The sequence below is a fragment of the Alligator mississippiensis genome, chromosome 3 (assembly GCF_030867095.1).
Source record: "Alligator mississippiensis isolate rAllMis1 chromosome 3, rAllMis1, whole genome shotgun sequence".
NCBI classification, from domain to species: Eukaryota; Metazoa; Chordata; order Crocodylia; family Alligatoridae; genus Alligator; species Alligator mississippiensis.
In genome coordinates, this window is record NC_081826.1 from 210,126,515 (window position 1) to 210,142,203 (window position 15,689).

At 41.6% G+C, this 15,689-nt stretch overlaps 1 protein-coding gene across 2 annotated transcripts in view; it reads right to left on the minus strand.

Annotated features, from left to right (window-relative positions):
* The window catches only part of MFSD14B (major facilitator superfamily domain containing 14B), a 53,176-nt gene that overhangs the window by 17,898 nt on the left and 19,589 nt on the right, over window positions 1-15,689 (minus strand). Inside the window, exons 1-5 of one of the 2 annotated variants that reach the window (XM_019478142.2) lie at window positions 13,452-13,630; window positions 12,484-12,579; window positions 10,859-10,921; window positions 3,902-4,029; window positions 2,773-2,887 (exon numbers count right to left, since the gene is read on the minus strand). In XM_019478142.2, the coding sequence (XP_019333687.1) occupies window positions 2,773-2,887; window positions 3,902-4,029; window positions 10,859-10,921; window positions 12,484-12,492 (315 nt within the window). In that variant the 5' untranslated portion in view covers window positions 12,493-12,579; window positions 13,452-13,630. Of the gene's footprint in view, window positions 1-2,772; window positions 2,888-3,901; window positions 4,030-10,858; window positions 10,922-12,483; window positions 12,580-13,451; window positions 13,631-15,689 lie in introns of those variants that run through there. The other variant, XM_006277970.4, reaches the window with a different exon arrangement.

Genomic DNA, 15,689 nt, shown 5'->3' on the forward strand with positions numbered 1-15,689 from the left:
GGAGAAACAAGAGGCAAAATGAACTAACCGTATCCCAACTTACTGAGAGCAGAACGTCCTATTTTACCATGCCTCCTACATTTTTCATACTTTGCAATAAAATACTAAAAAGATCTTGTGAGAGGCAAGGATCTTTGTCACTGGTATCTTTTACAGGACCAACTGCACGGTTGGGATAAAAGTAGACAAACTTTCAAATGTAAGGATCAAGAACGTATCAAAAGCTTGTCTAATTTTATCCCAACTACACAGCTAGTCTAGGCAAAGAGACCACCCCCAAAGATCCGTGCCTCTTGCATGACCATCAGGGCTACAACAATTGCTCCAAAAGTTCTGAAAAAAATCTTGCAACATTATTAAGGAAGGATCTGTTTCTCAGGTACAAATCTTTTCTCTATGCAAGGGTTGCCATGGTGACTAGGCACTAATGAAGTAACATGGGACACTGGAGCATCAACTCTGTGCATCTTTGGTCCATTGAGAGTTATTGCTGCTGAAGAATTAAGCACCTGAAGTTCACTTTCAATATTAAAAGTAAGTTACACAGTAACTTTGGTAGACCTGTCCTTTGTCTGGCTATTTAGTTTGTTATGCCGTTAATAGAAGTACCGTATTATAAAAGAGGAGAGAGAGGATAAGTGATTTGTTTAAAAGAAATAGAAAAAAGAGAAAATTACATGTTAGCTCACTAGAATAGGGCAGTGAAACCATGGCATTCTGTTAGGTCACTGGCAGATGTTAAAAGCTCCCATGTGCAGTTGGAGAAGCAGCATTTCAAAGTATTATTTTTTATGTAGCTGATCAAAACAACAGCAACAGTTTACTGCTGCCTGAAGACAAAGTGGAAAAGTTCCAGAATAGCCTCTTCTAATGTATTCTTCCTTCAAAAATCCATTCAAACAGTCTTTGTAGCTTTCTCAGAAAGTCAAATTTAGATTACTTAGGACCAATTTCACAGCAAGTTCCATAATGCTAGAATCCTCACACCAAGGGGCACCCTGCCAGCAGACCCCCTCTCATCAGAAGGGACATCCATCCTGATCACCTCTGCAATATGCAGCTCCAGCGTTGTGTCATGGCATTATACTTTTGGCCTATATTCTTGTTAGTCACATAAAGTAGTTTCACTTCAAAAGAAACTGTATCATATCACCTCTATTTTATTTTCAAACAGGGCTCCCTCAGTGGCTAAAGTAGTAGGGCTGTGTGAAGCTTTGGTTGCTGATTTGGTTTGCTGGAGATTCGGCCCAATTCAGCCCAATCCGAAGACCCTTTAATCTCTCCAAATTGATTCGGACAGATTCAATGATTCTGACATAGACACAGCTTTAAATGTTTTTTCTACATACCTCAAGGTACCAGGCAGCTCGTGAACACTGAGATGGTGGGGCAGATGGAGCATCCCACAAGAGCACAGAGGTGGGGGGGTCCCAGTGTGCTCAGTGGTGGACCCAGAAGTGGACAAGAAGCACTTCTGTCCCACTTCTGGGTCCACCACTGAGTGTGTGGGGGACCATCACCCTGCACACCGTGTCAGCGACTGGTGCCTCCTGGGTTGGGGGGGGGGGGGGGGGGGCGGCACCTGGGGTCCCTCCTGCAGCCAATCGCCAAGCCAGGAGGGCACACTCGGTGGTGGACCCGGAAGTGAACCAGTAGTACTTCAGTACATATATATGGAGGAGGAGCTAGTGAAGTGAAGTGAAGTGGTCACTCATGTTAATTTGAGGACTCTTACCTAGTAAGGACTTTTACTGTTGTTATACTTTTTCTATTTATTTTTTGCAAGTAACTAGAAAAATTCATGGTTAGAGGTTATTCTTCACAAAAAGCCAACACCAACTTCGAAAGCCAGCATTCATTCCTTTCATTCAGATGTTTTAATTTTATGAACTGAAACTAATTGGTTCAAATAACGATTAACATTTGACATGTTTGCCCAAGCCTGCACGGCACAAAGCAGTGTCCATGACCAGTCTGTGCAAGATCTGTGCTTAGGTAACCCAGTGTAGGGTTAACATTAGGACACTGGAGCAAATAGAAAACAACCTAAATAATTATTAATTCTCATTTTCTTTTTCTTTTGGGCTGCCCTAGAGGCTTTGTGGAAATGCCTTTTGCTAGGCATTCCCTAGCCAAAGATGGACTGATCCTGCCTTTCTAAGGATGGGATGTGTCAGCCTGGCAGATCTAGCAAGCAAAAGAGAACTGCCACAACTACATTTCCTGCCTCCCCTGCAACACAGTGGGTGACTGGCAGAAGAAATGTTAAGCAGCAGGGAAGGAAGAGCAACATCTGAGTCAGAGATGCTCCCAGGAATGCAGGAAAAGCAATGCTTCTTACTTCTTTTAAGATTTATATGTAGTACATGTACTTATATAGCACTTGTTGCCATAGCAGTAGTGCGCCTCACAATCCTTAATACGCAATTTTTCATCTCTCACCAAGATGTTTGAGAGTGTGTACTGTACAAGTTATCTCCATTTTAGGATAGAGAACAGAAGTACTGAGGAGGCAAGTGACTGTCCCAACATCACATCAGGAAGTCTATGGAAGATCATAAAAATGAAAGCTGATCCCTGAAGCTTAAGTCCAGTACACTAATCTTGACTTCATCCTGGTCCCTCTGGAGTGACAAACCCAATTATATATGCTTCACAATGTCTGGACAAGGAAACATTTCCCATATTGAGAATTTATATGCAATTAAAAATTAAGTCCGTTGGGAACCACAATTATGACTCAAAAGAAAAAAAAAGTTACCTATTACTTACCAATCCATAGGCAGTACTTCTCTCATTTTCTTGTGTTATGTCAGCTACATAGGCAAATATTACAGAGAAGGTAACAGAAAAGATTCCAGAGACTGAAATCATACCGAAGTACCACCTACAAAGTTAAGGCAAAAAGAGACGCAATTTAAGATGGAAAGAATGCCCACAATTTGTTTTCTACATCCAAAGACAGGCTAAAGTTTATTAAAAATTCTAGTTCAGAACTATGTGTAATAACTTGGCAGCTCGTTCCTATTGCACTGTAAATTTAAAGTGAGACCAGCACCAAGCAGTGCTCTCAGCCTTAGGAGCAAAAGCCCTTCAATGCTCCAGTGCTTTCAGGACTGGGTACAGTGGGCACCAAGCTTGATGCTTGCTGATGCAGGGGAGCCTGGGATCATGCTCCTGGGCTCCCCCCTGTACTAGGAACAGGGCACAATTGAGATCTGATCCCCGATCCCAAAACTGCCTCCTTCCATATATGTGTGCCTTATTAGGAGATGGGATTGCTGGGGATGAGAATCAGGTCCCATTGCACCTTTAACTGAACATCTGTCAGCGGCCAAAAGCTTGGAAAAAAAAAAAAAAAAGAGACGTACAGTATGAATACAGGCTCCAAGATGGCTTATATTGAAAGTTATTAAATATTTTCACTTCCTTAAATGCCACCAACAAAAAGATAAAGGAAGTTTAAAATTACAAAACTCTACAGGCAACTACTAAACACCATTTACTATATTCCACATTTTACACTTTCTTATATAAAATGTAGGCATTCATTCAGCTTTCAAAACATAAACAATGCTGTTTATTAGTGCATTCAAAAGGTCTGAAAGACAAATAGTAATTGTATGCTATATACTGAAAGCTATATAGTTATGTAATGCACTCTAAGCATTTTAAGCAATTATTGCTACGTTTGTGTAAAACATAGCTTCCATGACCCTTTGTACACACCCATACACAAAATTTATTAAAGCCTTGAACAAAGTAATACTAGAATATTTTAAATCACATACAAGAAAAATTTCCCCCATGTCATGATCTTTGATTTCCAAAAAACACTGCTCCTATGACTGAATTCCTCAACTATATACTACAACTCCCTGCTGTAGTCTGCACCACTTACCATGGACTTATCCTCATTAATGGTATTGGAACACAAGTGAAGAAAACTGTAAGAAGAAGAAAAGACTTTCTTCCCCACACATCAGATAGAGCACCTATTAATGGAGCACTCAGAAAGGATAAAAATCCCTGTGAAAGAAAGGGAAGTTACTAATGCATTTTGATCTACATTATCAAGTTCTACTGCTAAGCACAATTTAAAATTTGTGCTTTGATTCGCAGAATTAATTATGAATAGTATGAAGCACACTAAGTTGTGCACATCCTCTTCCATTCATTCCACATACTTTACAAGTTTAGCACTACAACTGGAATGAATACAGGGGGAGATAAGATGATGAAAGTAGGGGTGCACCGATACAGACAGCCAATTTTTAGCGAGCCACACCGGCCAATACCGATCCAACTCCAATATGTAGAGGGCAGTGGGGAAAGCAGCGTCTGGCTCATAAGTCTGTTGTGGGGGAAGGGGCGAGGGGGAGGGAAGGGGAGTCAGGGGGGCAGATTGAGGCCCCTGCAGTGAGGGAAGGAATGGGGCTGGGGCAGGTGCTGCACAGCCAGGGGGTAGGGCATGGGATGGAGCCATGAGCGGCTTGTTGGGGGGGGAGGGAGGGGTGAAGGGGAGAAGCAGCTCCCACTGCTGTGCAAACCCCGGGGAGGGCATGGCGTGGGGTTTGTGCCCCTGGATCTATGCACAGGGTGAGTGGGGGCTGCTGCTGAGGGCTGAGTGGTAGGCAGTGCCAGGCTCTTTCCAGCAGGAGGCTGGGCCAGGATGCACTCAGGGCACAGGGCAGTGGCTCTGGGAAGGCTGCAGCCACCCCAAAATTCACCGTAGCCCCCCATGCCCCCCTTCCAGCACTGCCATCCACCCCGAGCGCAGCCTGGCCCAGCCCCCCACCAATAAGAGCCCAGCCCCAGCCCAGAGGCAGCCCGCCCTCATTCTGCTCATAAAGAGACAGACCCTTTTTACACAGATCCAGGGACACATGCCTCTCATGCACTCCCAGGGTGTGTATAGCAGCAGGAGCACCTCCCCACCATGCTCCTGGACAAGCCATTCTGGCTCCATCCTGTGCCCTGCCTTATTTGGGCTGCCCCTGCCCCTGCCCCAGCCCCACTCCCTTCCTCAGCGTGGGGACCTTGATCAGCCCTCCCTCCCCATGCCCATTTCCTCCTGCCTTCCCCCACAACATTTACAGTCAGGCCCTCTCCATGCTGTCAGGCTGTGGCTGAGCCCATGCATGGGGCATTTAATCAGTGGCATTATCAGCCACATCAACCTAAACTGATTATTGGAAATTGTTTTTTTTTTTCCTCTCATGTCTGCTGATCCAATATGGGACCAATGTATAGATGCACCTCTAGATGAAAGGGAGATTTTTTTTCCAAGGCAAGCTATATATAAAAGGCAGGATACAAGGAGACTACACATGTTGAAAAGCTATTGTGAGATTGCCAAAACCATTGGCCAAGATGTGCAAAAGGACACACCAGAGATGAGAGAAATGGGTCTCAGCCTTTCCCATTGCAACATGAGGGCCTGGCATCTAAACTCTTCTCCCATTTAGTAATTTGAGAAAAAAGCAACAGGGTCATGATCCCAGCAAGCTTCCAGAACTGCCAGATTGAGTACTAATAGGTGGGATTGCCCTAAAAAATCTCCCATCATTTACAAGGCCAGTGAATAATTTGTAATTGGACCTTGAAACAAATGAAGGAATACAATGTTTTGAGTATGGAGCAATGTGGTCATAGTAGTTCATAATATACATAAGATGGAGACCTAACATTCTGCATCTGTTGCAGCCTGGAACCCATGGAAGCTACAGAGAACTGTTCCTGTCAAAGGAAGAGATGATTAAAGCCTAAAAAGATTACTTCAGCATAGGAGGAGATGAGACTTGCCACCAGTGCATCACTGCTATGTGATGCATAGGTAGAACTCCATGTGCATGAGTTGCAGCTATAAACTCTCCTTTAAGTCTTGTATTTTAAATTATAAAATTGATATTAAAATTATAAACTAAAAATCTGTGCAAAAGCAAGCTATGACATACTTGAATGTAGGTTGTTTGTTTGTTCGTTTTTCTTCTACCATAACTTCCAGCAGAACTCAATTACTCAATTTTCTCCGCCCTCAGGAACAAAGGGTTTAGTCTGGTTTAGGCAATGAAAACCGTCCCTTGATTTTGAAACAATGTTTGCCCATTTGCTAAATGCCTGAAATCTTAGCAAATAAAGGCTAAATGCTAAATTGAAGGAATCTTTAAAAAGCTCTCATTCCTTCTCCTTCAACCCCTTGCCTAGCAGAATACAACTAGTCTTAGGGTGAAAGTGAGGGTAAAACTGCCTCTTTTAACCTAGGACACTTTTACCATTGAACTAAAAATCAGTAAGAAGAAAGTATCCAAACAGTAGATGGCAGTTACCCATCATCATCTTCCTGAAGACAAAATAATAATTTACATGGTCAAGACACCCAATATACCAGGATGTGTTGTCAGACATTCTGTCAAGAATGGTGTCTGTCTCAAATGTATTTTATGCTGCTGCAACACTAAATTAATTATAAAAATTTGAAACAAGATTATCTTGACTCCTTATCAGTAGAATGCTGCTTTTGCCTCAACACTACTCTGTTAAGTCTGCAGAAAGTCCAAACAACAAGCAAATCTGCTTTTTAAGTGAAAACTACAGTTTTCTTAGTAAACACATGGGAAATAGCTACTCCACATCATTAAATATCACAATTCAGATGTGAAGTTATCCTCCTCCTGAAAATTACAACAATCAGAAATCTATATACCACTATCACACAGCAGGCTGTAAGAAATGCACAGGGACAGAGAAATTAAATGTTCAGGTACTGATAGTCTTGTTACACTTCTCTTGGAATTATTAAAATTGAAAAATGAAAACTGGAAAGCTAAACGGAGCATATTCAATGAGAACAAAGTGTATTACTCATATGCAGACTAATGATTTTGTCCATTAGAGCTAAAATTCACTAAAGTATGTGGTAAAGTGATTTACCAAATCACTTGGGGCCCAAAACAGTTATATTAAACATACAAATTTGAAGCAACTGCAACAGCCACACTATTTTTCCATAAAAAGTTTCATTAAATCAAAAGACAAACAGTCAGATATGCCATTTCCCCACATAGATTACACCTTCTGAAATAATTCATAAATTTATAGCACAAGTTTAATGCAATTCTACTTTACAGCTGTAACATGCACCATACTTATGTATCAATTTCCACTTAAAGAGCAGTAAATGACAGCACTTCCTCATACACTTATATAAAATGTAGAGCAATTGTTAAGATTTACAATGAATCTAAAGTTCATGATCCATTTTATTTTAGCTAGATATAAAAAGTGACAGGAAGTTCAAATCACAACAGGGCTTGTTTATATAAATACTTGTAACAATGACAAGCAACTTCAGAAGCAATTAAACCACTGATTCTCAGCCAGGGTGCAAGGGCTCATGAAATCTTTTGAAAGGTGCTGTAAGGTATGAGGAGATAAGCAGATATAAAGAGATAAGTGCAGGCTCAAACTTGTCCCTTCAGGGCTCTTGCCTGACCTCCTCTACAAGGAAGTAAACACTGCAATACCTTAGGTTTTGAAATTGGGTGCCACTCAATTCACAAAAGTTACGGAGGGGTGCAGAGTCAAATAGAGATTGCCTCAAGTCTAAGAAGGTTAGAAGTGTCTGCACTACACCCTCTTACAGAAAAAAAAAAAAAAATCTGTGTTACTTAGCACACTTGCTTTAATCTTTTATTTTCTTTAATATTTTCTTTCATATTTTACTTTATTCATGGGAAGTCTTAAGTAAGCCTCAAAAGAAAACACAGGAAGTGAGCATGTTTACTTCTTCAAAAGTTTCGTTTCAGTATAATAAAAATGAATTCAGACTAATAACCGAAACTGAAACTTAACTAATTTACAACAGAAAACAAAACTTTACATGTCTCACTAACCCATCTGTTTTATACTTACTGCTACAACTTTGATATCTTAATTTGCTTAGAAAGAGCTCTTTTAATGTACATGATGCTACTACTAAAACATATATATTATCATTATGTTAAAATTACACTAATTATGCTGAAGCACGGAAATACCTATCACTTCCAATAGTTCTAGAAGCTTGGAAGCATAGAAAAAAATCCAAGTATTCTGCTTATGTTAAAGAAAGTTTGCAAAAATGTCTCATCCTTGCCACACTGGTAAGTGTTTGTTTCTACTATCACTAAAGTTGTCAAAAGGCTGTAAGCTACTGCCAATATTTTGACCCTCAAGATGGGTCTAATCAAATTGCTGATTATTATCAACCACAGGACAGACTGGAAAAAACATTTATACCAGTGGTGACCAACCTTTTCGCCCCACAGGCCAGAGGGGGAGTGCCAGTTCCAGCTATCATGGAGGGGCAGCAGAGGAGTCCCATTGGGCAAGGGAGAGGGAGGAAAAGCAACCCAGTCCTGATCTGGACATGTGGGCAGGAAGGGTGGAGTGACCCCAATTCCTGATGTGCCAAAGAGAGCAAGGGGAAGCAGCTTGGCACCAATCTGGATACACCAGGTGAGCGGAGGGGGTCTGGGTGGCGCAATCTCCACCCAGAAAACAGCTAGGAGAGATGGACAGGGGACAGCTTCGTCCCAATTTGGACACACTGGGCAGGATGAAGCAGCCTGATCCAGATTCATGATGGAGTGTGGAGGGCAGACCAGCTCTGATATGGAAGCCAGGGAGGTGGGGTTGAGTGAAGCAGCACCTATCCAGATTCATGGAGAGGACAGGGAACAGCCTGGCCTGATCCAGACACATGGGGGGCTAGCCTGGCCCTGATCCCATTGAGTCACAATGACCCGGGTAGGGCTGGAGCCATCTGCCCAGTTTCCCCTGCTCCCCAGCCGTTAATATTTTCCCAACCCACAGAGATCCCTGCAGGCTGGATATCATGGTTTCATGGACCACGTTCGGCCCACAGGTCAGAGGTAGAGCATCCCTGGTTTATACCATACTTTGGTGTAAGATACAAAAATATAAAATGCTTTAAGTTATTAAAACTGTTCCATTTCTTAGGAGTTTGTCGCTACACTGATCTGTTTTACTTGCACATGTATTCTCTCACACGCTGTTCTTCAATTCATATTAAAACTAGAAAAAAGGGGCAAGATTTCACATATTAATATGCTGAGCATCTGTGAATCTATGCTTTAAACTCTGAATCAGACATTTCTCCACACCTCAAAATCAAGCAGAAAATACCAGAGGCATGATGAAATATTCCTAAGTATATTACAATTTTGTGTCAAAAATGGTAACAGCAAGATCTAGCACCTAGTTTCTTACTCACAGCAGCCTGTTTTAATGAAAAGACCGTACAAAGGGTTCAGTGTCCTAGAGTTCGGGTTCAAGAATGAAAAAACAAATTCATATCTTAAGTGGAGGAAAATGAATAGAATACAATTAGAATTAAATGTGGGATGAAACTAAGCCAATGGTTCTCAATCTTTTTAGACTCGAGCCACCCCTGGACAGACTCAAGGCAACCCTTGGAAAACACCAACTCTTTTTTTACTAAAGAAAAAGAGAGCAGGGTTTCTGTTACAGAGAATTTAGAGAGACCACAGCTATGGATTTCTATTTGAAATCTCTGGATTGATCTTGCGAGACATGTTTGTAACCTTAATAATACTAACATTACACAGCACCTTTAAAAGGATCTCAAGGCACCACTGGCTACAGTGACAGCCTGGTTGAGAAACACTTAACTAAGGACACGTGAGAAAATATTTAAAACTTCCAGAAAATAACTGAAGAATGATTAATGACTAATACTTCATGCTTGTATCTAAACAAAGTGCTATTTACTTTTTACATTTTTTTTAAAGTGTTACCTTACCTCAGTGAGAAGCGTGAACATCTGTCACAAATTTATAAAAATCTGCTATCTACATAAGGATATAGATACTACTCAACTAAAATTTTTACTCTTGCCACATTTGTTCCCTAACCCTTGACTTCTGTTTGCAAGTTAGGAGCATTCAGGCTTCTAGAATTGATGAACAAGCTCTTTATGGCAAAGAAAAAAAAATGATTTTAATCAATTCCAAGTGTTCAAGCAGCTACTGTGAAGAACAAAAGTCAAAACTATATAAAACTGCGGAAAACCAATATAACTAGGGGTGCACCGATAAAGATTTTTTTGGCCGATACCGATGGCAGATTATTAACAAGCCATATCGGCCAATACCCATCTGACTGTTGATATGCAGCCTTGCAGCTTAGAAAGCAGTGTCCAGCTGGTAAGTCTGTTGGGGAGTGGGTGGAAGGGGCAGATTGAGGCCTCTGCAGTGAGGGAAGGAGTGGGGCTGGGACAGGGGCAGACACTGCCCAGCTGGGGCAGGGTATGGGACAGAGTTGCAAGCAGCCCAACCCTCCCACAGGAAAGACCCTGGCACTGCCCCGGCCCCAGCCTGCAGCAGCAGCCCACCCCCTCCCAAGGCACAGATCCGAAGAATGCCGCCTCAGGGGTGTATGCAGTGGTGGGAGCCGCCCTTCACCTCCCTGCAACCCCCAGACAAGCCGCTCGCAGCTCCAGCCCATAGCCCGCCGCAGCTGGGCAGTGCCTGCGCCAGCCCAGCTCCCCTCCTCCCTCACTGTGGGGGCCTCGATCTATCCCCCTATACCCCTTCCAAACCAAACTAACCAGCCAGACGTTGCTCTCCAAGCTGCCGGGCTGCCTGTGTGTGTGCACGTAGCATTTATTAGTGACATTAAAAATCGGCCACATCAGCCAAATAAAGCCGATTATGTCAATTTTCCTTTTATCGGTGCCAATACAATAAGGACCAATGTATCAGTGTACCTATAAATATAACTGATCAGCACAAAAAGGTTATATTTAGTGCTTCCACTTAAAAAAGAGTCTTACCTTCACACCCTGAATAAGACCATTCATTAAAAAGGTATGATGAGGAAACGTTTCATGTAAGACCTAAAGAAAAAGCACATCATCCAATAGATGAGATGAGAGAAGAAGTTATCTATTTACATTTAATGAATAAATACAATTTCCAGGCCTTATTGGAACTTCCCTACTGTGCCCAGAACAAAATGGTTTGTTTATATACCTTATCGCTATCTATATGCTAAGGTATGGAGGTAATTATACAAGTAAAAACCTAGATTTGGACATTTATCCTGATACAAGAAGACTTTCTTTTTTGTTTGTTTAACTTGTGTTCCAAAGGCTGCTGAAAATACTTTGAGATTTCTTCTTTCCCTAATGCATATATAGATGCAAAAGGGACCATTTGTGAAGCTACTTTGTTCTGTCATCATAAATTACACATGGAAAAGTTACGCCAGGAATAACTATAGTTAGGAAGAGAGAAACTGTCGGGGGTTTCCAATACTTGTACAGTCAGAACCTGTGTATCAGAAAAACTAAAAAAATTCTCAGGTTACTAATACAACTGAGCAGTTTGTGCATTTTTAAAATACCGACCAGGATTTTCGTTACAGGCCTGATTAGGGCACTTTAACAATCACATGCCTGTTCTAAATTAGTTCAGGCTGATCTAATCAGATGAAAAGAATACTACTGGTAAGGGATGCCCACTTCTAGAGAAATAGGGTTTTGGGGTTGTTTTTTTTTTTAAATTACCCTTGTGAATTTTGAAACTTCAAAGATAATTATTGAGGATCCAAAATGAGAGAAATGTCAGTATAACAAGGACATTTTTTTCTGAGATATAAATACCTTGATAAATGAGCAGCCATTTTAATTTTTTATTTTTTTTTTAAACTACTTCTAGGCAATCTTGATTCCGAAAGCATTAAAACCAGTAACCGGTTTTAACAGGTAACCGGAAAGCGAAAGTTTCATATTCTATCACCAATCTTTCAGAATTAAGTCAACCTAAACAAAATTGCATTCCAGCAGTTACCACACCTACTTTTCACATAAAGACTTTTAAATTTTACTAGAAGTTCTATACTGATATAACAAGACACCCACCCTACCAAACAAAATTGTACAGTTTGTAATCAGAATCTGCTTTATCGTCTCCAGGTAAGTAGGGAGTCATTATGGAAGTCTGTGTTTCTAAAAAAAGTGAGAAACCTGATATATAGGATCTAGCACGCCAGGTATTCTACCTGTGACAAGCCAAATCAGAATGCTGCCAGTCCAGATATGGACATTTTTGCAACCTGACTGTTAAAAGTCATGGTGTTGTAATAGGAACAAAAAGCTACACAGAAGAGGAGAGACATTCATTAGCTAGTCAGCTGGATATAACCTTGATTATAATCATAACCTTGTAACCAAGCTCAATTTGATTACTGTAAATATTATAAGCAGCCACCTATTCTCTGGATCATGGTGTATGTGCAAGAAGTCTAGTCGGGTGCCTCATGAATCCATTTGTGGCTGACAAGCCCAATTCAAGACTGACACAGATTGTTACAAGTTTCAGACCAGTGTGTTGTCTAATTTGGAGTCCAAGTTAACATGCTGCGTTATTCAATAAAATATATATTGGCAATACTTACTGTTAGCATGGGTGTTGTCAATAGTCCCCAGGCAAAGAATTCTAGGAATATAACCACCACAGCATGGTATACACTTGGCCGACCAATACCTTGATGCTAAAAAGAAAAGGATATTTTAAGGTCATTCATGATTTATTTATATTAAAAGACAAATTGAAAAACAGTACTTAACTTTCAAGATGCCCTACACTTTTAAAGAGAAAGAACCTGTCTGCATAGGTGACATGCAAGGGGACAGATGCCCCCCTGAAATTGGTCCTCACTATGGATGCTCCCCGTGAGACGCCAGCACTTCCAGGGTCGGTGATTGGGGGACCCCCATCTCCCCAGTCGATTATTGGCCGCTGGTGCCCCCCCCCAGAGTCATCCATGCCTGTCTGATGATGCAAACCACATGTGCTGCACATGCAGGCGTTCAACATGCTGCAAATTAGCAGCACAGTGGGTTTTGTTACCAGGAGATCCTGGTGTCAAAAACAAAACACAAACAAAACCAAAAACCAAACAAACATGCCAGAAAAAAGTGATGTAGTGCATGTGGTGGCACTATGTGCTGCCTGAAACCGAAGCCTGGTCAGCCAGAGCCATGAATCTGGATGCCAGCCAGGCTCTCCGTGCCTGCATCGCCACCACTGAAACACCAAGAGGCCTCCAGGACCCCAAGTAAGGATGCTGGGGCCAGCCCAGGTGCTGGCCCCAGCATCCCCTACTCCACCCAGAACATTTGTCCCCTGCACTAACCCCACATGCAGGGGTATGCACTGGGTTAAAAAGCAGCGGCACAAATTTGTGTCACTGCTTTCTTTCCCCCATTGCAACTGCAAGCCCCTGCTCATAAGGATGTGACCACAAGTCTTCTCTGTCAAATTGGAAGACCAGCATCCCTCAGTCTCCAGGAGATAAGGAACACATCTGCACACCTAGCCTACCTTTGTGCTGGGAAGGGGACAGTTATTACTCTATCCCACCTTGAGTCTCCTCTGTTTTAGGCCCTCCTTCCATGCAAGTGACTATGACTGCAGTCTCTTCTACGACATATAGCTTCCCAAACAGCAGAAGTATGGAATGTTCATATTCACTTAGACAGCCATGATATCCACAAGTTGGTTGTTTTTTTTAAATCAGCTACAGTGAAAATGACCAGACTGCAACTGCACTTTTCAGTCTGTTAAAGAAGGAGACAAAAATCTAGCACACTCTGTATTGGACAAATTGCAGAATCAGAAAGATTCCGATTGTTGATCTTTCACATTTCTAGCCCCATTAGAAATTAAAACTCAAGCTCTGTAGAAATAGAGTACTTTGACCCCCTGAATCATTATGCAAAGCTGCCTGTTTACCAATAACTCAGTTGGTGACTTTCAAACACTGCAGGTGTATGTAAAATTATGAATCCTTATCAAGTAGTTTCATCATAAAGGGCACCATGACATGGCATGTCATAAAGAGACCTTAAATTTACCTCATGTACTGTTCTCCTTTTAGCATCACTTAGCTTCACTGTATTAAGGGCACTGAACTGCCTGTCCTACATGTTACTTACTCTAAAGGGAAAGCTATTATATTTCATCTTGAATAACAACTTTGGAGTTCCCAAGGGATTTGAACATGTGATTTGGGGCTCTGCTCTGAGCATCAATACTTTTTTCAGCTGGGGACGATTTATTGTTTATAGAGTAGATGCTCCTTTGATTCAATCACATGCTTAAAAGTTTAACAACAGATGCAAATTCATCACAGGATTAGAGACCCAAAAACTCACTGTCCTGCTGCAGCTAGCTGATGCAATCTTCCTCTGTGGTCTTTGATTTAAGCTACCCGATTTATAAAATAGAGAAAAATCTTCCCATGTGGTATGTACTCTTAAGGCTTAATTAGTGTTTAATAAAGCATAGTTATGCACTTGCTGTTCCTCCTCAGTCTAACAGCTTTGATCTGCACCAGTGGGAACCAAAGCTTACACAAAGGCATTTTTGTTACCAAGTTAGTTAAATATGCTTGTACCTGAACCAGGTCACTAGTGGGATTTTAGAAGAGTTCCCTAGGGTAGACACTGTTTAAGCATATAAAATCTCTACAGCAATTTCTAACCTACAATCACATTTTATTATTATGGCTTAAGTTTCCTGCTCCACATTGCCTGTGTTCTGATAAACACAACACTGTAAGTGTACTTTTATAATATCTCGCTTCTGCTCATGGTGTAACTATGCATGTTGGCTGTAGAGGATGGAGAAAGGCCCTCCTCCACCACCTTTTAAATTAAGAAGATAAAAATCTTCAAGTTATCAAAACCATATATGAACATCATTATCAGTATGGGCTCAACCTCTGTTGACATCCCTTAATTTCAAGCCAACATTTTCATTATATTTATATTTATGGAATCTTTTATACACCCACAAATTACTCTCCCCATACAGAGTATAAAGAAAAGTCTTTAGTATAACAGGAGATGGCTCAACAAGTCCAAGGCTGAGTTAAGACAATCTAAAATCCCACTGAGTAACTGATGGCAGCTACCAGCAGCAGCTGGCCATGCAACAGGACCTCCTGGAGCATCCCCCCCCCCCCGAAGGAGTGGCAAGGAGTTAGGCAGTATATGACTAGACAGTTCCTTCCATGGTTCTACACTTCCTCTATTGAAAACTGCTTTTAGATTCGATCAGAAAACAGTATAGATAGATGCTTACATTCAAGTTCCTTTGTAATTGTGATTCTATAAGACTAGAGCCTTACTCTGGGCACACAACTACTGTGCCTGTTTTTTAAACCAGCTCAGGTTAAGAGGAATTAAACCAAAACACCAAATATAAGAAATGAGCACCATATATATAGTTCATAGTCCCCCTCCTTACACATGACCATGGCATCACTATAAGGCATTTCTGGAACACAACAAGTCTTGCCCATGGTGGTGCAAGTATCTGGCAAAATTGCTGGGGTAAACTGGGTGAATCTTTAAGAGGAGATTGGACACGCACCGTGTGTGCGTGTGTGTGTGTGTGGGGGGGGGGGGGGGGGGGGGGAAGAAGAGGAGCAGCAGAGAATAGGAGATGCTCTTTTTACCAGAGCACCCCTTGGCATAACCAGAAACAAACGGCCACAAGCTGATAAAAGAGTAGATTTAAGTTGGACATCAGAAAGAATTTCATATTAAGGGTCACCAGAATCTGGAACAGGCTTCCAAGGGAGGTGGTGCTCTC